The sequence below is a fragment of the Arctopsyche grandis genome, chromosome 1, assembly GCF_051622035.1.
Source record: "Arctopsyche grandis isolate Sample6627 chromosome 1, ASM5162203v2, whole genome shotgun sequence".
NCBI classification, from domain to species: Eukaryota; Metazoa; Arthropoda; class Insecta; order Trichoptera; family Hydropsychidae; genus Arctopsyche; species Arctopsyche grandis.
Window position 1 is genome coordinate 39,451,878 of NC_135355.1, and position 24,464 is coordinate 39,476,341.

The following is a 24,464-nucleotide window of genomic DNA, read 5'->3' on the forward strand; positions in this document are numbered from 1 at the left end:
ATTTTTCCATCTTGATCAAATTATATTCTTGATTATTTTATTTATTCTTGTTACTATGGTAGTTGGGACAACCATGTGCACACCGTGTAGTATAGTATAGTATAGTTATGTCTACATATGTATGTATTTTCATGATATATATTAAATATTTTAATAATAAATAAATTGTCTATAAGTAAAATTTAATAATTTTTTATCATATGTACATGAATAAAATTAATAAATAAAGATGATAAATAGTATGATTCCTATTAAAACTAATCTTAACAATTTCTATGTTTGACTTATTTAATATTAATGCTATACAAGCTAGAGTAATTATTGCAAATTTGTTTTTCGATGATTAATTTTAATGAAAATTTACGATTGTGATTATGAATTTTTATTTTGATGTATTTATTTTGTCTTTTTGTTTTTTGTTATATATTATATTTTTTTTATTATTTCATAATTTTTATCATATTATTATTCTTATTATTTTGATATTTTTATTATACTGTTATTTCTATTTTTTTTTTCTTTTTTTGTTTTCTTTAACTATCTTACTCTATTATCATTTTTGTTTCTTATTTTAAATGTTTGAGCTTTTCTTTTTTTTTACCTATATGTGAAAATTATTAATGGTTTACTTAACATAATTATATTTTTTTTTACTATCAATCTATGTAACTTAATAAACTGTAAATTTTCCAAATAAATAAATAAATAAAAACTATTCAGAGCACGGAGCGGAGTTGGAGCGAGTATTGAAGTGTCGGAGCAGAACAACTCAAAAAAGTGGTTATTCTAGATCTCTGGATATTTTTAAAACTCGTTTATCCTTTAAAATTATTTTGCTATGAATTTTATTGATAAAAATATATAAATAAAAAAATGATTAAAATAAATAGTTAAAATTCATATATAATATGTACTAATTTTTTTAATATAATACCCCCCCCCCGCCCCTAGAAAGTCATTCCTTACTAGTCAAAAATTTTGCCACCCCCCTGGGAAAAGCCGAAATGACGTTCCTGTCCACCATGCTCAAAACATTTTAAGCAAATATCACATCATATATCTTTGTTATACTTCATATATTTTTGTTATACTTCATATATCTTTGTTATGAGGGGCTGCAGTCCCCCCCAGTACAGTACAAATGCATGTTATTTTTGTCGTTTACATAGGCTGCGGGCTGCAGACCTCCCAGTATAGTACATATGCATGCTATTTTTGTTTTCATTCGATCACCGGTCAAATGTAAGCCATTGTGGCGCATTAGGTTCTTCCTGTAACGACACAATGGTCCAAAACTATAAATATATGTACATATGTAGCATGTGAATTTGAGTTGCATGTGTTTTAACGCATATGAAGTTTCATGTGTTTTATTAAAATAGCATTTCTAGAAAAATATTTTGAGCATATTTCACACTTGAATGGTTTTTCCCCGGTATGGGATTTCGCATGGATTCCCAATTCACTATTGCTTACGAAACATTTCGAGCACATTTCACATTTGAACGGCTTCTCACCCGTGTGACGTCTCATGTGAATTATGAATTTATCATTTTGTACAAAGCGTTTCGAGCATACGTCACATTGGATTGGCTTTTCTTCGGTGTGGCGATTCATATGTTCAGTCAAGCTGCCGTTGCTTATGAAAGCCTTCGAACATATTTCGCAATTGAACGGTTTTTCGCCGGTGTGGCGTCTCATATGAATCACCAATTCACTATCGCTGACGAAGCATTTGGGGCATATTTTGCACTCGAACGGCTTTACATCGGTGTGATGTTTCGTATGTAGCATTAAGCCCCTCTTGGTGAAGAAGCGCTTGGGGCATATCTCACATTTGAACGGCTTTTCCCCAGTGTGGCGGCTCATGTGGGTTGTTAGTTCGTTATTGTTAATGAAACATTTGGAGCATACTTCACATTTGAATTCCGTTTCCCCAATGTGACGTTTCATGTGAAGTACTAATTCACTGTTCTTGACAAAGAACTTGGTGCATATTTCACATTTGAATCGTTTCTCGCCGATGTGGCGTTTCATATGTGCTTTGAAGTCACAATTGCTTACGAAGCACTTGGAGCATATCTCACATATGAATGGTTTTTCCCCAGTGTGGCGTCTCGTATGAATTTTTAAGTCACTTTTTCTCACAAAACATTTTGGACATATTTTACATTTGAATGGTTTGTCACCGTTGTGACGCATCATGTGAATTTTGAATTTATCATTTTGTACGAAACATTTAGAGCATACTTCACATTGGAACGGCTTCTCTGCAGTGTGGTGCTTCATGTGAACCAACAATTCGCCGGAGCTCGTGAAAAATTTGAAGCATATATCACATTTGAATGATTTAAGACCAGTATGGCGTTTCATATGGTTTCCCAATTCACTCTTGCTTGTGTGCATTTTTGAACAGACTTCACATTTGAATGGTTTTTCTCCGGAGTGACGTCTCATATGAATGGTCAACTCTCTCTTTTGTATAAAACCTCTTAAGCATATTTCGCATTTGAACGGTGTATTCCCAGTGTGACGTTTTATATGTTCAATCAAACTATTAGATCTAGCAAAACATTTTCCGCATATTTCACACTTGAATTGTTTCTCATCGGTGTGACGTCTGACGTGAGTTTTTAATTCACCTTTGGTTACAAAACGTTTTGAGCATTCTTCACATTCGAATGGTTTTTCTCCAGTGTGACGTTCCACATGTCGCATCAAGCCTTTGTTGGTTCTTAGACATTTGGAGCAGATTTCGCATTTGAATATTTTTTTTTCATCGTGACGTCTTACATGAAGTGCCATTTCTCTATTGTTTACAAAATAGTTGGAGCAAATTTCACATTTGAATGGTGATTCCTCAGTGTGACGTTCCTTGTGTACTTTAAGGTCGCTATTTTTCATAAAACATTTTGAGCATATTTCACATTTAAAAGGTTTATCCCCGGTATGACGTTTTCTATGAATCGCTAATTCATCATTGCTTAAAAAACACTTTGAGCACGTTTTACATTCGAATAGTATTTCATTAGTGTGACGTTTCATATGTATTTCTGATTTTCTATCACTTATGAAACATTTTGAAGATTTTTTCAATTTGTCCGATTTCAAATTCTGATGAACATTTATAAGATATTTCGCACATATGTCACGTTCATGGTCACTCAATTTATTGATATAATTTATGCCCTTAATCAGTCCACTATTGCACATCAAAATGTGTGATATCAATTCAGATTTATTGATGAAAACAATTCCACAATGGTCACATTCATATTTGGAATTATTAGAGTTGCAAACATCTAAATTTGTCTTTGTTAGAAAAAGTTTCGAAGGAATTTCATCTTTCTTTATGAAGTTTTCCAGCTGGAATATATAAAAATAAAAAGATTACTATGTGATTTAATAATGCGGTGACAATAGGAAACATTTAATGTGCTGTATAGTATTATAAAGTTGCTACTCCGCTAGATTGAGCATCATAACCAACTCAAAATACGTAAGAGAATCATGGAATTTCGAAAATTTATCCTAAATTAAGACAATTTTGAACTTATGTTTGTTATCAGTTGCATATTTTGTATAATAGGCTCATTTTCAGCATGTCCCGATGATAATATGACAATTTCTTAGCTCTTGGCTAAGCAAAAATGAAATATATGGCTACATTTTACAAAAGAGTATTGAAGTTGGATTTATCAAAATAAAAAAAAGGATATTTCTATTAAAAATCTTAAAAATTTTTAATCCAACAGTTGATACTATTTTGCCTCGAAGCATTTGTTATTTGATTATTAAATTCAATACATATTAGAAAGCTGCTACTCTGCTAGATTGGACATCATAATCAATTCAAAATACGGAAGAAAATCATGGAATTTCGAAAATTTATCCTGAATCAAGATAATTTTGAACTTATGTTTGTTATTAGTTGCATATTTTGTATAATAGGCTCATTTTCAGCATGCCCCGATGATATATAAGATAATATAACAATTTCTTAGCTCTTGGCTAAGCAAAAATGAAATATATGGCTATATTTTACAAAAGAATGTTGAAGTTGGATTTATCAATATAAAAAAAAAGGATATTTCTATTAAAAATCTTAAAAATTTTCAATCCAACAGTTGATACTATTTTGCCTCGAAGCATTTGTTATTTGATTATTAAATTCAATACATATTAGAAAGCTGCTACTCTGCTAGATTGGACATCATAATCAATTCAAAATACGGAAGAGAATCATGGAATTTCGAAAATTTATCCTGAATCAAGATAATTTTGAACTTATGTTTGTTATTAGTTGCATATTTTGTATAATAGGCTCATTTTCAACATGTCCTGATGATATATTAGATTATATATCCATTTCTTAGTTTTTCGGTAAGCAAAAATGAAATATATGGCTATATTAAACAAAAGGCTTTTCAACTTGGTTTTATCAAATTACAAAAAAAAGATATTTCTATTAAAAATCTTCAATATAATGGTCGATACTATTTTGCTTCGAAGCATTCGATATTTGATTATTAACTTCAATACACATTGGAAGATTTTGAGTTTGAGACAGCGTAGCACTAAAAAAGTTGTGCAATTTCAAACAAGCAAAAGAAAAGTGCTGTGCAAGAATACGATAAAAACAAATTGCATTACTGTCAATTCTTTTCTTTCTTGCATTGAAAACTTGTCGTGGTTCGGATGTTCCTCTGGGTTATAATTCTTTGGTATTATTTCATTCTCTTCATCGTTGGCGAGATTGCATAGCTGTGAATTAGAGTCACTCTTCCAATCTAAATCGTCCAGTATCACTTCCTCCACTTTAATACCATTAAAACAATCCATGGATCTCTGTCTCGCTTTTTCGTCACTCCGTCTAGAGGTATTTTTGAACTGAGCGAACAGTGCCAAGTTGCGTTCACAAGACGAACACATTGTATGGGACAGTCTGTCATGCTCTCTCACCTGTAATGAAAATATATATCCAGTAAAATATAGTGCAATTGGAGCTCATTTTGACACATTCACTGGGTAGGAGTTTCTGACTTGCAAGTGACAGCAGTTCAAGATAAGTTCCTGTAGATTCAGAGACTCGGAATTCCCATAAATGGGAACGGAGCATTCAGCTGGAACGGAACACAGGCAAAGACGGCACGTCATCATGTCATACAATGCTTAGTTTATCTCGACCCTGGAAATAGAGCTTTGACAGCTGACAGCGGTAACCAGACCGGCTAACACAACCAAGAATACAAAATGAACACAATACAAATTGTACATACAAATTTTTTTTTTTTGGGACAAAATTAGTTTAAAAATCTCTACGCGTTCGATATTTATTGTATATAATAAATGAAATTGATTTATTACAAAAAATAATTTTTGACTCCCTAAGCATTGACCATGGTAATTGGACTTGTTTAGACCAATTGTCTGATGGTCGGCTTTCGTGGCCTTACGACCCATGAGCTGGCCGATGTTTTTTGTACTGGTGTAGGCGGGGTAGGAAGTGTTGACCGTATCCCAGCCTAACGAAACACTGTTGTGCTTGTTTTAAGTTGTTTTATTGTTTGCCTAAATATTGTACAAGTGTATTAGAATATTTGAGGAAGTTTTCTCGAAGCGGCTATTGGCTGTTGACTTGGTGTCGTGATGGCCGCTGGATCTGCAATGTGTCGTTGCTCTGGATCCGGCTATGTTCAGATGTCTCTGGATATGGCAGTGTGTTGCTGGCTCGGCATTCGGCTATGTTCAGAAGGTCTCTAGATATGGTAGAGTGTCGCTGACTTGGCATTCGTCTATGTTCAGCAAGTCTCTGGATACGGAAGGGTGTTGCTGGCTCGTTCGGCTGGTCCGCTGCTGTGTGTCGAATCTTGTTGCTGTGGGTCGACTGGTCTGCTGCTGTGTGTCGACGCTTGTTGCTGTGGGTCGACTGAAGTTGTTTGGGGTGGACCTCCTTTTATATTGTTTTTGGGCATCACGTGACTCGTCGCAGATAGTGTTTATGTGTGCGAGGAATGTGGTTTGTCGATTAGGGTGGACGTTTCTCGAATGTTTGGCGCCGTTCCACTCGATTTAGTTTAATGGCTGCAGGTGTTCTTCGATTTCGTATCGTTCCGCTCGGCTTGTTGGGGCGGAATATGCTAGAATGTTTGGCGCCGTTCCACTCGATTTAGTTTAATGGCTGCAGGTGTTCTTCGACTTCGGGTGACGTCAATGGTTGAGCGTGAGAAATGTATTCTCCGTCGCAGTAGATGTCTTGATGACGGTGACGAGATTCCTACACTGGCAACACTGGTGTGGCCAACACCTCACTCCCGCTCCAACCGTCGCCGCTTGAACACTGCTTCTAAGCGGCGCGTTTCCTCGATCCCGAATCACCAGTTCGAGACTGGTGATGTTTGACGATACTTAGAGACCAGCTCCAGTATTCGTCCGGGGTGTATTGAGGAAGCCTGGTCTGTCTTCGCCCCGAAGGCAGACAACTCAGATACGCGTGCTTGGTGCAATGTTCCTTTCCCATTTATGAGAATTCCGAGTCTCTGGAAGTGCAGGAACTCATCCCGAGCTGATTATCTTGTCCTGTGGTTCTGTGCTTCTGATACTTTAGTTCCGAATTTTGCCTTATTAAACTCGCCAGAAAGATCCTACTCAATTTTAATAATTACCATTTTAATAATTGCATCTGTGCACATCGAAAGGTTACTCGTCATCTGATGTGCAATCTATCATTCGTGAAGTCGACAATTGCGTTTAAAGCATCCATCCAGTTAATCTGTGGTTCAGTCTGTCTGGCGCTTGTCGATCGTTTGCACCGAACCCTCTTAAATTATGTCACCGAGGGTTCGATTACATAATTTTTCCGTTTGGATCGCATCCATATATTCTCAACATTTTGCGTATGCAATTCACTATAATTTGGATCCACAAATTTGTCTTGGTGAACCACAAACGAATGCGCATATCTTCGTTTGTGAGCCGAAAAATTATTATTCTCGAGAAATTTAAGCGCTATTTTTTATTTAGCACTGGCAATACTGACATGTTGGGTCTTACATCAAAACGGAAACCGTTGTTCCGAAATTGGGATAACACAACTGACTGTATAACATATCACAATGACGTGTGACTTTGTCTGTGTTCCGTTCCAGCTGAATGTTCATTCCCCATTTATGGGAATTCCGAGTCTCTGGAAGTGCAGGAACTCATCTCGAGCTGCTGTCAAATACAAGTCAAATGCTTCTATACAGTCAATGTGATAAAATGAACTTCAATTGTGCTACATTTTACTCAGTTTACATTGTCATTGCAGGTGAGAAAGCATGACAGACTGTCTCATACAATATGCTCGTCTTGTGAAAGCAACTTGGTATTGTTCGCTCAATTCAAAAAGACCTCTACACAGAGTGACGAAAAAGTGAGACAGAAATCTACTGAATGTTTGAATATTATTAAAGTAGAGGAAGTTTTACTCGACGATTTGGTTTGGGACTCTGATGATGATTATCTGCCACTGTGTAATTCCCGTAATGATGACAAGGATAGTGAAATATGACTAAGGAATTGTAACCTGGAGAAAAAGAGTCAGGACTATCAGGACAAGCTATTATTGAGAGAAGGAGAAGATTCAACGGTAATATATATTTTTTTGCCCATCACACTTTTATGAAATTTGACCTTTTTTCATTTTTATTTAGCATTAAACTGTCTCAATCTCAAAAACTTTCTATTCTTGAAAAGTTGATATAATATCATATTTTATTTCAGCTGAATGACTTCACAAATAATAATGAAATTTCTTCGAAAGTATTTCTAGCAAAGAATAATTCATATGGCTGTTACTCCAATGATTCCAAATTTGATTGTGACTATTGTGGAATTACACTCAATGATAAATCTAAATTGATATTACACAAAATGATTAAACACATAAATCCTGTCAGTAGACAGATTGCTAATAGCAAAAAAATTAAGCAACACCCTGATTATAAAAAATCGAAAAGACTAATAAAACACGACATCAAAAGAATCTTCAAATTGGATATAACATATAACGAAAAATTGGGAATGACAAGAAAGTTGGTGCGTGGCTTTCCGTGATAGTAGAACCAGACTAATAATTTCGCGGAAATAACCATTAGAATTTTTAAGGATATTTGTTACAGAGATACAAATCCTACAATGCTGTATCACTTGTCGATTCTATTTGGACTGAAATGCAAAAATATTGTGTAGATAAATATACAGATTATGCTTACGGTAGAATCCATTTACAATTTGAATTTGATAAAGTAAAATATCCAAAGAAAAACACGATAGTAAAATTGGATGATGATAAATATCAAGTGAAACCAATCCGGAAAAAATGTATGAGGTTGATTTAACTCTCGGGCACCGTACATGTGAAAAGGGACATTTGGGAAAAATATGCAAACATCAGACCGGTGTTTATTCATTGTATTTGAATATATCGGAAGAAGATACCATAGATGAAAGATATTCATGGGCTGAATTAGCCTTGGGAAAAAATGTTTCCAAAAAAGATTTTTATAGACCAATAAGATCTATAAAACCTATTATATTGTAGATACAAGTCACCCATCTTCAAATATAAGTATAGTGGAAAGTACGGAAAATATTGAAAGCAAGATTGCCGGAATAAAAGTAGAAGGTGGTGAAGAAATAAATAAAAATTTATGTGAATCAGTTTACAAGAAATTAGAGCGGCGATATGATGTCGTGGGTTGTGGATCCCGAGCTCCTAATTATAGAGGTGGAGTCTCGTCCACTTTTATATGCAAAAGCATTGCCAGATTACTCAAATAAGATTATGAAGAATAATGCCTGGGAGGACATAACTAAAAAACTCTCAGAGGACTGGGAAACCCTCACCAATGGCGAAAAAAATAATCGATGTAAGTATATAATAACAAACTTTATTTATTTTTATCAAATATGTAGGTACATATGTAGTTATTTTGTCTTAGTCACCATTTTGTCTATTGATGACTTGATATTGCCACGGGATAGAACCTTGTGGCGATGTAAAATATCTAGCGAAATAATCACGTATTTCCAGACCAGTATGGTTACTTCTTAGACCTCTCGGTTGGAGACCTTGTATTGGACTGTCAAATAAAGTATTGTTGCGTAGGGGTGGGTGGAGGATCCAAGTAAAAGGCCAACAGTTGTTTCACAGCATTTATTGATGATTAAGGAGATACACGCACTGGCAGTGCTCAGTCCAGAATGACATGATATCGCCTACGTACCGCCTTATAAAGGGTAGATCTCTCAGGACGTCTAATCTGTTTACCTGTTGTATAGTCACGTAATCGGATATGTATTTCCACGACATTGGGTCTCCCCGTACCGATTCTGAGAAAGGACTAATAACGGTCATTGTTTAGCCTAAATGCACTTAGAGTCCAGATATTTATTTTTAATTTTCATACAAGGAAGGCATTACAGGTAAACCCCAATGCGCCTTCCTGGCCAATTACAAACAATACAGGATTTTTTATTATATAAGTCGCTAAATTACGAGACACTGACTTAAACTCGATAATTAACGAGATATCTATGAATTGTACATACATTTTTTATCATACTCAAATACTGGTGACATAGTGGGTAGGTAGCGCTGAGATAAGAGTGGTGATGAGTGAATCCGTGGTAAGTTTCACTCTATAAAATGTCACACAACACTATGACGGTCTCAGGTCAGCGGCGAGTAAGTGCCGCCGCTTAACAAAAGCACAACCCGGTTTTGAAAGGTACCGTAACACCTTTCATAGAGAAGGAAACTCCATAAAAAAATTCCCTGGCAGTGGGCAGCAGCTCTGTCAGTACCATCCACGGCGGAAGTATATGCAATATACTAAAACGGCAAAAGATGGAAGATTCAAAGCGACGTGGCAGCCACTCAATCGGTTTGAATTCTGCGGAGCAGAAGGTTTGGGGAAAACTACTGTGCTCTCATATCCCTAGTATAACCACCATGAAGAGAAAACCTAAAACCACGGCCCCGAGTCTCCGGCGTCCCTTCAATGGGACAGGGGTGCTAAGAATCCCCGGACTCAAAGTGGTGAACATACGAAAAATTGGTACATGGAACGTTAGGACCATGTATCAAGCAGGTAAAATTGAAAATCTGCAAATAGAAATGAAAAAAAACCAAATACAGATGCTCGGCATAAGCGAAGCTAGATGGCCTGGAGCAGGAAAAACGATGCATTGCAATGGATATACGACTTACTACTCGGGATCGCTTGACGGCACTCATAAGAATGGTGTTGCTGTGATTCTGGAAGACGACATCAGTAAAAGTGTGAGAAACTTTATTCCGTTATCTGAACGAGTCATGATGATACAATTAGCAGGAAAACCTATAAATGTTAACATAATACAAGTGTATGCCCCCACTTTTGATAAAGAAGAAAATGAGATTGAAGAATTTTATCAACAAATCAAAGAATTGATGACATATACGAAAAAACATGATGTTAACATTATAATGGGAGATTTCAACGCCAAAGTTGGAGACGAAGAAACAATGGGTATAACTGGTCGCTTCGGACTTGGAGAAAGAAATGAGAGAGGAGACAGACTAGTTCAGTTTTGCCAGGAAGAGCAGTATGTTATCTTGAATACTTTCTTTAAGCTACCTAAAAGAAGATTATACACATGGAAATCCCCAATGGACTGTCCTGATAATATTGTGCGAAACCAAATTGACTTTATTTTGATAAACAGTAGATTTAAAAATAGTATAAAATCGGTGAAAACCTACCCTGGTGCAGACGTGGCATCCGATCATAATCTACTTTGTGGGAAATTGAAGATAAGACTGAAAAAGATTTTAAGAGCATCAAAACCTAAACCAAGATTGGATTTAGAGCTGCTTAAAAATCTTACGATCCACGAACAATTTACAAAAGATCTCAATAAAAATTTTAAACAAAAATGTATTGAAGAAAATAGTAATGTAAACATAAAGTGGGAAGGTATGAAATCAGCAATGACCCAATCTGGGAAAAAGTTTCTTGAAACAAATCAAATAATTAATAAAAAACAACCTTGGATGACGGATGAAATTATACATTTAATGGAAGAACGTAGAAAACACAAACATAATAATCCAACACAATATAAAAATATTCACCGCCAAATTCAAAGGAAAATTAAAGAAATCAAAGAAAAATGGATGGAAAATAAATGTAACGAAATTGAAAAATTACAAGAAAAACACGACGAATTTAACGTACATAAAAAACTAAAAGAAGCAACAGGATCATTCAGAAAAAAAGATTTCATACTCCTTAGGAATAAAGATGGAAAAATCATTTTAAATATGGATGAGAAGAAATCAGAATGGACCGAGTACACAAAATTGCTCTTTAAAGACAATAGAGAAACCGGAGGGCATATTGAAGATCCAGAAACGGGACCATATATATTGAAATCCGAAGTGGAACATGCTATAAAACTAGCAAAGAGTCGGAAAGCTACTGGACCGGATCTGATTCCTGCCGAATTTCTCAAGTTATTGGACGACGATAACATAGAAAATCTAACAAAACTCTATAATAAAATATATTTATCAGGCGAAGTACCTAGCGATTGGTTACAATCCATATTTATCCCGTTGCCCAAAAAGAGTAACGCGAGGACGTGTAGCGACTTCAGAATAATTAGCCTAATGAGTCACACATTGAAGATCCTACTAAAGATAATACAGGGCAGAATTTACTCACGGTGTGAAGAGGCGATTAGCAGAGAGCAGTTTGGGTTCAGACAAGGCTTGGGTACCCGAGAGGCCCTTTTCTGTATGAAAACACTACTCCAAAGATGCAGAGAAGTCCGTAAACCTGTGTACATCTGCTTTATAGACTTTGAAAAGGCCTTTGACCGTGTCCAACACGCTCGCCTGATGGAAACATTAAAAAATATTGGCCTGGATGACAGAGATGTCAGATTGCTACGAAATATTTATTGGAATCAGACTGCAGTAGTACGTGTCGATGATCAATTCACTGATGAGATTCCTATAGAACGGGGCGTCAGGCAAGGATGCATCCTATCACCTACTCTTTTTAACACCTACACCGAATCCATCTTCCACGATGCTCTCCAAGAGGCGGAGGGCATCAAGGTGGGCGGCGAGACGATCACCAATATAAGATATGCTGATGACACGGCACTAGTCGCTGAAAATTTAGCAGACCTGCAAAGATCTCTAGACCGTGTACATCAAGAAAGCAATCGAAGAGGTCTGCGCATAAATCTAAAGAAAACAAAATTTATGATAGTAGATAGAATGCAAACAGACACCGGGAATCTAACCTTGGATGGAGAGGTGATAGAAAGAGTAAAAAGATTCAAATACCTGGGTACCTGGCTGAATGAAGAGATGGACCCAGATGAAGATCTAAAAATCCGCATCGAGATGGCTAGAACATCATTTGTACAAATGAAGGCGGCCCTTACAAACAAGCATCTCAATCTTCATACGCGGTTGAGATTCGCGAAGAGCTACGTCTGGACAGTATTACTACACGGATGTGAGACGTGGACTCTGAAAACCAAGATGATCAGCCGCATTGAAGCTTTTGAGATGTGGGTCTATAGGCGTATGCTGAAGATTCCGTGGACCAAAAAGATATCAAACGAAGCTGTCCTCGGCATGATGGGGAGAGGCAGGGAACTTGTTTCTGTCATCAAGCGGAGAAAGATGGAGTACCTCGGACACATGATACGGGGTCCAAAATACGAATTTCTCCGTTTGATAACCATGGGGAAAATAGAAGGAAAAAAATGGATTGGCAGGAAAAAGTTATCTTGGCTTCGAAACATGCGCATGTGGACCGATATGAGCGCCGAAGAGCTGTTCCGAGCCGCTGAAGACCGATGCGGATATATTCAAATAATCGACGAGGTGGTCGCCAACGTCCGGATGCGGACAAGGCATTAACAAGAAGAAGAAGTGGGTAGGAAGGATTTTTAGCCAATTTTTAATCAGGAATCGTTTCAACAATGAAATCAGAGAAAATTGACAAACTCTGATAGAAAATGATCGACCAGGAGTCACAAATCCTGGTCTGACCAGCAGCATTACAGATAGGAATCGAACCCGGCGCCTCTCAGTGTTAAGCAGAAGCTTAACGACCGAGCCACGCTACTGGCTATATAATAAGATATAATCCTGGAAGTAAGTGCAAGCACTTAGTTAATCCGATAACAGATATCCGTTGGTCTAAGTGCAAGAACTTAGTTAATCCGTTAACAGATAACCCTTGAACGGTCACATAGTCTCTGGGATTCTATTCGCTTAATCCGCGGCGTACGTAACAGTATCATCAAATTGGAATCCATCTTTGAATCTTTCAAAATTATGTAGAATGCAACATGCTTTAACCACCGATATCGTGCGAACGGGTTGAAGTTCTATAGCTCTCGTTAAAATCCTCCACTTGTTTGATAGAATACCAAAACTGCATTCAATCATTCTTCGTGCTCGCGTTAGTCGATAATTATAAATACGTTGTTGCACAGTCAAGTTGCGGTTCGGATATGGTCGTAAAACATGTCTAGATAGGGCAAAGGCTTCATCGCCAATTAATGGCACAAATGGCATATTTTTCCCATTTGGATCATTCGGTTAAGTTTTCGGTTCTGGTAAATCGATTTGGCCCGATTCTAATTGTCTGTTAAATGATGTATTTTCGAGTAAAGACGTTCGAGTCAGTAGAAACGCCGTAAGCTCCTACTTCAATGCAAGTAAAACAATAGTTTGCATTACAAATTGCCATTAAAATTATAGAAAAATAATTTTTACAATTATAGTACAGTGAACCGCTTTGATTGGGGTTTGTTATTTCAATGTGTTTGCCATCTACAGCCCCAATCACATTGGGGAAATTAGTGCGGTGGTAAAATTCTTCGGATATTTTCTTAAAGTCATCCTTTGTTTTTTCTGGCATATACATACATAGGCTTTAAACAATCCCATATTTCGTCACAGACTTGTTTAATAATGTAATGTATAGTAGATACTCCAAGTAAAAACTGGTAATGTGAATCATGAAAAGTGTTGCCTGATGCTAAAAATCTGTAACAAATGAATGGCTCATTAATACATATATTTTCTTTTTAGGCAAAGATGTACAATCAAAGTGGAAACACGTAAGGGACAACTTCCGACGAGAATATCAAGCCCAAAAAGATGTTACATTAGGCCAAGGTGCAAAAAAGAGAAAGAAATACAGATATTACGATTGTAACGCGACGTTCTCCCCATCGTCCCATAGGGCAACACTCGCCCTTTATTTCGAGTGGCCACACAGGAAAAAGCCTTATAGGCGCGCGCGCATGGAGAGCGAGTCTCTCACCCGGCATTCACCGAGGAAGAAAGATCTCTCCTGTGCACGTCTCCAGGGGGAGACGGGGCCCAGAGATCCACCATTTTGCTGAAGAACCGCTGTGAGGTCGAGTGCAGCATCACTCCCTCCCCTGAGTTCCAGCACAACGCCTCCGGTATTCCTCACGCCGTTTCCGGAGAAACATCAGTCGTGAGAGGACCCGACCACGAGGAAGCTGTTATCAACGAGACGATTTGCAGTCAGGAACCTCCCCGACTATATATATATATATATGTAACTGTATCCCAAGGTTAGTCCACGTTTCCCTATAACCCGACCCTTGGAAGAAGAACGACCTAAACGCCCTCTGCATCACCCATCCACTTCAAAAGATGGACGATGATAATAAAATGTTCAGTCAGCCTAACCAATCACCAAACATTGAACCATATTTCAGTTACCCAAATTCTATCCCTTCGCTTCAATCAACACCTATCTGTACTCAGATCACACAACAGCAGCACTCACAGCCAACATTCACTCAAGTCCATAATATGTATCAGCAGCACTCAGAGTCACACCCAACACTGTCCTTGCATCAATCTTCATCCGTTAATCCTGTACATCCATCTAAGGTAATTACGATTCTAGAGAATCGTCAATATCACCCCGCTAATTCAACGGCACGAAGTTCTAGGCCTCACTCCGTACAAAGCTTTTTTACCACTTTCAACCCAAATATTTGCCCATCTCCATCCAACACTGACCAATCAAGTTCAATAACTGTTCAGAGCCCCTTGACCAATATAAGTTCATCAGAAGAATTTTACTTATCTCCAGATGATTGTTAAATTTAATACCTAAGTTTTTAATAAATATAAATTGTTTTGTAATTTTTGTTTTATTTACCTCAGTGTAACAGCTAGTCGTTGTACAGGTGGTATCGCCAAACGCATGTTGGTATCTTGAAGTGTTATTCGAGGCCCCACTATCGTCAACAGTTGTAATAGACATTCGAAATATGTATTTTAAAATTAAATGTGTGCTATAAATTTCTTCCCAAAATGATTATGAAAAAATTCAAGTCCATCTATGTAACTGCTGTATGTATGTGCTGTCTGAGCATCTTGATATTTTCACTGGTGTTAATAGTATTGTAGCGTATGCTAAAAGGAGCCGCAGTTATAATTGGTTGTCGAGGATTGTCTCCAGACTAAGTGCAAGTAAGCTAAACAATGACCACCGAATTGGCTTAGTAACGGCACCCAGTCCCTTCTCAGAATTGACAGCGATAGCGTGGGATTGACGGTCGTGGGAATACATATCTAGTACGTGACTATAACAATAGGTAAAAAAATCGGACGTCGAAGATTCCCTGAGCGACCTTCATAAGGAGGTACTTAGTCGATATCAAGACATTCTGGACGGAGCACTGCCAGTGTGTGTATCTCCTGAATCACCAATAAATGCTGTGAAACGATTTTGGCCTTTTACTTGGATCCTCCACCCACCTCTACGCAACAGTATGTATTTACTTGATGAGGAAGTCATAGAAAAAAAAGAAAAATTTAAAAATCATGACTAACATCAAAATGAGAAAGCTAATTTTGATAATTTTTTATATGCTTTTTATTATTCATGAATTATTCTCACAATAAACTTAGGTCTATTGTAATAAATAATAGTAGTACTTATAGTGTGGATGCAAGAATTGTAAATAGGTTTTTGAGTTATTTTTCCGATTATGCTGTACATTAACATTAGAATAATATAAAACTATGATTACTAACAAAATTAAATTAAAATTGTAAAATAGAAAATGATCAATAGATCATTAGCTATTAAAAAAGATACAAGATGCATTGTGAACATAATTTAGTAATAATAAAAAACATTTTAAAATCAAATAGTGAGGATGCATGTGTAGGTTAGTAAGATAAAAGATCGGCTGAGAGCAGTAGATCGCATTTATTCAGGTATTTATTTATTTTTTAAAATCTATATAAAAAGGTATTACAGGAATACATATGTACATAGTTTATAGAACAGGGATTTATTTAAAATGTAATATTAAAAGATTACGGAGGGATCCGATTGGACATTGGAATGGGATCTTACTTAATAAATAAGGATTATCAATTATATGTATAATTCGAAAGATTAAACATAAATCGTTAATTTTTCTCTTAGATTGCAAGGAAATAAAACGACTACTGTGAAGAAAAATGTTTTTTTTTTTTTTATTTATTCGTTCTAGATTATAAATATTATTACTACTATAACCATCAACATAGCTCAGTGATCATCGTATTGTAATGCTTTCATGGTGATGGGTTCATTCCGTGGCTCGGTGTTGCTGGCCAGATCTTGGGCATGTGACTCTAGGTCGATCGTTTCCTATCAGAGTTCGCCAATTTATCTGATTTTCATTGAAACGGTTCCAAAAATTGGCAACCTTACACATTTTCTCGCAAATCTCGAGTTTTCATCAATCTCGAATTGTATAAAATGCTGTAAATTTACAAATTTGACCATAGATGTCTCTGTGGGTGTTAATTGATATGTATTTACTTTGTATAATACAAATAGGAGCAGTCGGATATTATACGCTGTCTAAAGTGCATTCGGAAGTGGACAATGGAGACCCTCGGATTAGGCCGAGCGGCACTTCCCGCTTTTATTTCAGAATCCAAATGGAGCGTGAGATTGTTTGTGCCTGAGAACGTGAGACTGTACGTGCCTAAACAATGGAGAAGTAAACGGATAGTGGAAGATGCAGTGAGCGATCTGCCCTCTATAAGGAGGTACTTAGACCAAATCAGATCATTCTGGGACGAGCGCTGGCTGCGCGTGGACCTCCTTAATCACCCAATAAATACTGTGAAGCGACTTTGGCCTTTCATTTGGATCCTCCACCCACCCCTACGCAACAATACTATTAATACTTGTATCAGATGTATAATGTTTCTGGCCAGGAAGGCGCATTGGGGTTACCTGTCGTTAGGGCCGGGCCGCACCGCTCAACTCGCGAACAACTTGGTTGACGCGACGTGTCGTTCTGAAGTTGCAAAATTACCGATCCCATACACATTGTATGGGTTCACATTTCATCGGGCCGCACCCTTATAATAAAGCCCGACGACGGTTGATATCAGTTGAAGCCGTTGGGTCTGGTCGCATGGATTTTATGACCTGAACGACCGACATGCAGGACCCATCAACAAAACTCCATACAAAAAAAACACGTCAACAACCGCAGGAGCAATCTACGACATGCCTCTATTGTATGAATGATCAATCTATGAGATAATTTCTCAATTAATTGCTCAATATATGAGGTAATTGAACTAAAATTTGATTAAGATATCATTTATTGCACGTAATAAGTTTGTTAAATCTATCGAGTATAATAAACATTAATTTGAAATAACAACAACATAACAATGGAATTTGCCGGAGATCGAGGAAGAAGAGACGAAATACAATTAGTTAGAGAAAATTAAAAAAAAAATGTGGTCTACAAATTATGTGGATAATGTAAATAACAGTGTCCTTGTGTATTTAACAATAGACAGCGGTTTTGGAGGAATTTCGACACGTGCAACATTTGCATAGAGCTGCTGCAATAAATCTTCTGAACAATGATTTCTAAACAGGCCCCGTACTGTATCGTCTTTACTCATTGTATCATATTGAAATCTCCAATATATATTATTTTAAATGGACAGGTAGTGCCTGTGTCGTGTAAAATTAACATTTGAAATAATAAAGATGTTGAAAACCCTAATAAATTACAATAGATAATACTGAACGGTAAGTAAGACTTTTTCGACTTGCTTACGACGACAATAAAGCATGAGTCCAACTTCTTCTACGTCCATCTTGAAAATGAGCGGAATCTTGGTCGCTTTTGCTCTCTATAGTGAGTCTACAAATTATGTGTATAATATAAATTATATGTATATGTATATTAAAGATCTTGGTGTAATACTCAATAATAAACTAGATTTCTCTGAACATATTTCTTTTATTACCAACAAAGCATTTAAATCTCTTGGATTCCTACTCCGCTCAACAAAACCCTTTAATGATCCTTATGTACTAAAATTACTTTATTTTTCCTTTGTAAGGTCTCACCTTGAATTTGCCTCAATTATCTGGTCACCTTTTTATTTATCCCATATTAATTGTATTGAGAAAGTTCAACTTAAATTTATTAAATCCTTACGCTACCTTTTTCCTACCTATACCCATTCTACTGTTTCCGACATTTTAAAAATCCTTTCTTTTAACAATCTTTCTGTCAGGCGACGACATACTGATGCTATATTCTTCTTTAAGCTCATAAATGGTTTCCTTGATTGTTCTGATTTACTGAATAAGGTTAATTTCAGAATCCCAGTTCGATACTCTAGACGCGTTGCACTCTTTTCACTTGATCCTTTCAATACTAATTCCCAAAAATATTTTTATCTGCAGCGCGTTTATCGTATGTTTAACGGAGAGCTGAATGAGGTTGATCTGTTTGGTATTTCCCTACATCAATTCAGGTCTAACATCAAGAGAATCTTGACCGATTGATTCATTTTTTCTCCTATTCTATTTTTCTAATATTTCCATTATTTTTATACTTTAGTTTATTTATGTAATGTGCTATTTAATCATATTATAGCTTTCATTCTTTTCCTTTTCATTTGTTTATTTTGTATTTACCTTTTTCATTTGTTTTATATTTGTAAATTTCAATTTCTTCTTATATTTTTCTTATAACCATTTCCAAATATTTTAATACTATAGTTTAATTATGCAATGTACTACATATTTTGTCATGCCTTTATTCTTTACTTTTTAATTTGTTTTCCTTATATTTATCTTTTTCATTTTTGTAAAAATCTATTATTGGACTCGGATGTTACATATATTATTTATTTACTTTTTGTTTTTTTTATACCTATCTCTGTACATCCTGTCTGTTGATTTTTCAATTAATAAAATAAATAAAAATAAATAAATAAATAATAGTATCCTTGTGTATTTAAAAATAGACAATATATCTAATACATATATGTATTTTATTATTATTTTTATATTATTTTAAATGGACAGGGTGTGTCGTGTAAAATTAACAATTGAAATAATAGAGATGTTGAAAATCCTAATAAATTACAATAGATGTAAAAAACTAGTAGCACGTGCGACCGTCTCAGGTCGTCCCCGAGTTGAAAGGAAGGCCGCACTCGCAGACTTTCCAGCAACAAAACTCGTCAACAAAGTTGTTCGCGAGTTGAGGCTTTGCTGCTATAAATTAAAATAAATATTCAAATGAATGAATGACTTCTTACAAATGAATTGAAAAGCAAAGCAACAGTACTATGGGATTTAAAAGGCTTGGGTAGTGTAGCCGGCTACGGATCTGGATGCCAAGACAAACGATCATTTAAAGCTATTTGTAGTGTGAAAGTTTCATATGTAAGCCCAAGCCGCAGATGCTTCCAAAATACTTATGACATATTTCACATTTGATTTTTGTTTCTACTTTGTAACATCTTACGTGATCTTTCAGCACACGATCGCTCTTGAAACATTTCGAGCACGTTTCACACTCAAACGGTCTCTCACTAATATGATATTTCATATGAACTTCTAATGCGTCGTTACTCGTAAAACGTTCCAGACACGTTTTACATTCAAACGAATTGGCATGCCTTTCCATGTGAATTTTGAACGCGCTATCTTTAATATAACACTTTGAGCATATTTCACATTTGTACGTTTGTCGTTCGACGTGCTGTTTCATATGAATTTCCAACTCATCATTGGTCACGAAGGATCTCGGGCATTTTTCACATTTGAAGTGGGTTTCTCCAGTGTGCCGTTTCATATGTAGATTCAAACCGCAATTGCTTTCGAAATATTTGGGACATATTTCGCATTTGATTGTTGTCTCTACCGAGTAGCATCTTAAGTGATCTTTTGATAAACGTTTGGTTACAAAGTATTTCGGGCATGTTTCACACTTGAACGGTGTTACATTCATTCTACAATCGCATGGAAAATGCTTCCAGTATATTTGGGTACTGCCTAAACATTTTGAGCACGGTTTGTTTTGTTTGCCCTCGTGAATAATCATATGCTTTTTTAATTCACTTCTAGTTACGAAACATTTTGCACACGTGTCGCATTTGAATGGTTTTTCACCAGTGTGAAGTTTCATGTGTAGATTTAATTCGGTGTTTCTGACGAAGCTCTTTGAGCATATTGTACACTTGAATGGTTTCTCACTAGAGTGGCGTTTCGTGTGTACCTTCAGCTCTTTAATGCATACAAAATATTTTGGACAGAGTTTACATTTGAATGGTTTCTCGCCCTTGTGACGCCTCATGTGAGTTTCTACTTCTTCACTTTTTACGAAATACTTTGGGCATATTTCACACTTGAACGGGGTTTCTCCGGTGTGACGTCTCATGTGCTCTTTTAAGCCACGTTTGGTTACTAAATGTTTCGAACACATGTCACATTTGAAAGGCTCGTCAGCTTTTTTCATATCCTGCTGAAACGCAAGCAAAAAATTTGTATAAATATTAACATCATTAGACTAAACATCCGACAATTCAATCTCCATTTTGGTCAAATAAAACTTAATACAACATAAAGTGGCAACTTCAATACGTAATATTTGTACATTATTATTATTTATTTAAGAACCCTTTGCCCGCGGCAATAAATATAGCGAACAAGCCCTGTACGCGGCGGCACCTTTTTCGCGAATTTGGCAATCGAGTTTTCGACCTTAAATACAGATTTTAATATTTACTCAAGTAACCAGATATGTTAATTAACACATAAAGTATTATTTTAAACAATAAAATACATAATATATCTCGTAGTTTTGGCTTAATTGTCAAATAATCATTCTTCATACAATTGAGACATATCGTCGACATTGTTCAACAGACGTGACGTCACATAAACGAGGTTTCAGTATGGTTCCACAAAAAACTAATTTTGACTGGTATATATCCATTTTAAGTAAATTGAATAGATGGCATTCAACTCTCAGTAATATATTCAACCAATTTTGAACCTTAAAACAGTTGAAATAGGCGCATATAAGACTCAAAGTCCCGTGCAAAGTTCAGAAATTCTATGGAAGACAGCCGCGCTACAGACTTATCGCGCAAAGCTTCCATAGAAGACGGCCGCGGGCAAACGGTTAAGTTTGGACCATTGTGGCATCACAAGTCTCTAATGCGCCACAATGTTCGAAAAAATACAGAAAGATGCATTTATACATAATCATAAAAAACAATATCATTATAATAATAGCAGATACAGTAAAAATATCAAATAATAAAATAAAAAGTGGTGAATATCTTGCATTTACGGCCAGCACCAATATATAAGAACTAGCCGCAAATACAAAACATCCCTGCGAGCACCAAATGGAAGAGAGAAGATCAAAATTCCACGAATACATCACATTAAATTATAAAAAGATAATGATGAGCGCAGGCTATCAGCCAAAAATAGGTTACATGTATTACCGTATCATTATTTTCTTCGTTCAATGAAGGCTCATCAACGTCTGCAGTCTTTTCCTCTGGATTACAATCACTCGCTAGCATTTTACTATCCCCGTCATCGTCGGAGAGGTTACATAGCTGTGAATCAGGTTCGTTCTCCCACATTAAGTCATCCAGTAAAACTTCCTCGGTTTTGATATCCAAACATTTAGATTTCTGTCTCGACTGTTCATCACTCTGTGTACAAATCTTTTTAAACTGAGCAAACAGTGTCAAGTTGTGTTCACAAGATGAGCACATTGTATGGGACAATCTGTCATGCTTTCTCACCTGCAATGGTAAATAAATCGGGAATAATATAATCTAATCGGAACATATTGTGACATTTCGACTTTATACGAGTGTCTCACTTGTAGTTGACAGCAGTCCGAGATGAGTTCCTGCAATTTCAGGGATTCAGAATACCCGTAGATGGGAATGGAAGATTTATCTGGTGTCGAACACAGGCAAAGTCGACACGTCATTGCACTATTGAATCTTTAGTTTATTGATTTCAGTTACTTTATACATCCTCGCGGGTTGGTTACAATATTAATATTTCGAATTGTACAAATGCAGAATATTTGAACGATGGGCGTACCCAAGTATCTGACAGAACGTTGACAACTGACATTCATATATACCAACTGAATGATTTCTTAATGGATATACCAAATTCTCGTCTTTAGAAACTGAATTATTATCCTTGTCGTTAACTTTCCACAACTGAAACTTTTACCACATAAACGTATTATGTATTTTATTATCATCATCATTTACAGCCATTCACCATCAACTCCTGGATGAAGGCCTCTCCAGCACGCTTCCAATCGTCTCTGTTTTGCGCAACTCTCATCCATCTCACCCTCACATTTTCCTAATTTCGTCTACCAATCTTCCCTGCGGTCTTACTTTTACCCTTTTGCATTCTCTCGGGTACCATTCAATCACTTCTTTAGTCCACCTTTCGTCCATTCTCCTAGCCACGTGGCCCGCCCATTGCCATTTCAATCTCTTTACTCTATCCACTATGTCTACTACCTTTGTCATGCTTCTCACCCACGTGTTCCGCTTCCCGTCTTTCCTCGTTATGCCAAGCATACATCGTTCCATACTTCTTTGAGTGCATTGTATTTTGTGTAGCATCTTGGCGTTCAGTGTCCACGTTTCACATCCATACGTCAATACTGGCAAAACGCGTTGATCGAAGATCTTTTTCTTCAGGCAGAGTGGCATTTTTGATTTAAAAGCAGCATTCATCCGTCCAAATGCACTCCATCCTAATTTCATACGTCTCTTTATCTATTCATCTTTACTACCAGACATGTCAATTATTTGACCTAAATAAAAATAATTATTTACTAATTCTACTGGTTTATCATCTAAAAGGATGCTATCAGGCATGCAATAACTATTGAACATTAGTTTGGTCTTATCTACGTTAATTTTTAATCCTACTTTTCTACTTTCCCTGTCCAGCTGTGTTAGTCTGTTAAGTAGGTCAGCTGAATCTCGAGCTATTAAAACTATATCGTCTGCGAACCGAAGGTGACTCAAGAAGCGACCGTTGATGCTTACATATTTTATTATAATGTGCAAATAATTCTTTCCGAGAAGCAAAGCTATTTTTTCGGTAAACGGATTATTTCGCACATTGTGATAGCGCACACGACAATCGTTGACATGGAAATCGCCAATATAGAATATCTGGAATTCGAATTATCGTTAGTATAATAGTTGGTGTGGGTAACTCTAAAATTAATGGAATTTTTGGGTGCCAGACGTTCCGTGATCGAAATTTTAGTGACGTGCGCGAGATCGCTTCGTGCCCAATAATCACCGAATCATTTGTAGGTGGGATTAACGGATGTTGACCGTATCCCGGCTTAACGAAACACGGTTGTGTTTTGTTGGAATAAATTGTTTTTATTATATAGTTTCGAGTATACAAGTGTATAAGAGGTTATGTTGATGAAGCGGGTATATTCTGGAAGTTCTCGAAGCGGCTGGATTCGGCTGTGTTCTGGAGCGGTTTTTCTGTGTTGGTTATTGCAGGTTGAGTGAGTCTGGCTCTGTTGCTGGTCGGCTGCTTCTAGCTGACTGGTTGTTGGTGTAGTTTCGTCTGCTGCTGACTGTTGAGCCCGCTGTGCTGGTTTATATAGTAGTCCGCTGTGTGCGGCTCGTGTGCAAGGAATGCGGTTCGTTCCGTTTAATTTGTTAGGGTGGAACATTCTCGAATACGTGGCGTCGTTCCACTCAATTTAGTTTTTATCACCCTTTGTTCCAGGGAGTCTGGATGTTTGTTCAATGGGTTACAATGTAGCCGTTGTTTGTTCAGCTGCGCTTTAATTGATGCAGGTGTTCTTCGACTTCGAGTCGTTCCGCTTGATTTGTTAGAGTGGAAGTTTCCCGACTCGAGATGACGTCAATGGTTGAGCGTGGGAAATGTATCCTCCGTCGGAATAGATGTTTCGATTGGGGTGACGGGATTCCTACACATTTTTCAATGCCTTTTTGATACCCTTGAATTTTTATTTTGATCGCG

General features: G+C 36.6%; 5 protein-coding genes across 5 annotated transcripts; 2 read left to right on the plus strand and 3 right to left on the minus strand.

Annotated features, from left to right (window-relative positions):
- Nucleotides 1-1,344: 1,344 nt before the first annotated feature.
- LOC143917893 (uncharacterized) lies at nucleotides 1,345-2,255 on the minus strand. Its single transcript, XM_077439510.1, has one exon. It carries the CDS (start codon nucleotides 2,203-2,205, stop codon nucleotides 1,345-1,347), a length of 861 nt encoding a protein of 286 aa, XP_077295636.1. The 5' UTR covers nucleotides 2,206-2,255.
- Nucleotides 2,256-2,285: 30 nt separating this feature from the next.
- LOC143917899 (uncharacterized) lies at nucleotides 2,286-5,248 on the minus strand. Its single transcript, XM_077439521.1, has 4 exons — nucleotides 5,044-5,248; nucleotides 4,654-4,962; nucleotides 2,358-3,366; nucleotides 2,286-2,311 (listed from the first exon to the last, which is right to left on the minus strand). Exons 1-4 carry the CDS (start codon nucleotides 5,158-5,160, stop codon nucleotides 2,286-2,288), a joined length of 1,461 nt encoding a protein of 486 aa, XP_077295647.1. The 5' UTR covers nucleotides 5,161-5,248.
- Nucleotides 5,249-7,024: 1,776 nt separating this feature from the next.
- On the plus strand, nucleotides 7,025-15,247 carry LOC143913770 (uncharacterized). Its single transcript, XM_077433761.1, has 4 exons — nucleotides 7,025-7,228; nucleotides 7,310-7,630; nucleotides 7,765-8,912; nucleotides 14,153-15,247. Exons 3-4 carry the CDS (start codon nucleotides 8,729-8,731, stop codon nucleotides 14,467-14,469), a joined length of 501 nt encoding a protein of 166 aa, XP_077289887.1. The 5' UTR covers nucleotides 7,025-7,228; nucleotides 7,310-7,630; nucleotides 7,765-8,728; the 3' UTR covers nucleotides 14,470-15,247.
- Nucleotides 15,248-16,307: 1,060 nt separating this feature from the next.
- On the plus strand, nucleotides 16,308-20,596 carry LOC143920208 (uncharacterized). Its single transcript, XM_077442968.1, has 2 exons — nucleotides 16,308-18,316; nucleotides 19,380-20,596. Exon 1 carries the CDS (start codon nucleotides 16,995-16,997, stop codon nucleotides 17,484-17,486), a length of 492 nt encoding a protein of 163 aa, XP_077299094.1. The 5' UTR covers nucleotides 16,308-16,994; the 3' UTR covers nucleotides 17,487-18,316; nucleotides 19,380-20,596.
- LOC143920175 (uncharacterized) lies at nucleotides 19,412-22,204 on the minus strand. The gene is made up of 2 exons (XM_077442902.1): nucleotides 21,902-22,204; nucleotides 19,412-20,904 (listed from the first exon to the last, which is right to left on the minus strand). Exons 1-2 carry the CDS (start codon nucleotides 22,178-22,180, stop codon nucleotides 19,801-19,803), a joined length of 1,383 nt encoding a protein of 460 aa, XP_077299028.1. The 5' UTR covers nucleotides 22,181-22,204; the 3' UTR covers nucleotides 19,412-19,800.
- Nucleotides 22,205-24,464: the final 2,260 nt, after the last annotated feature.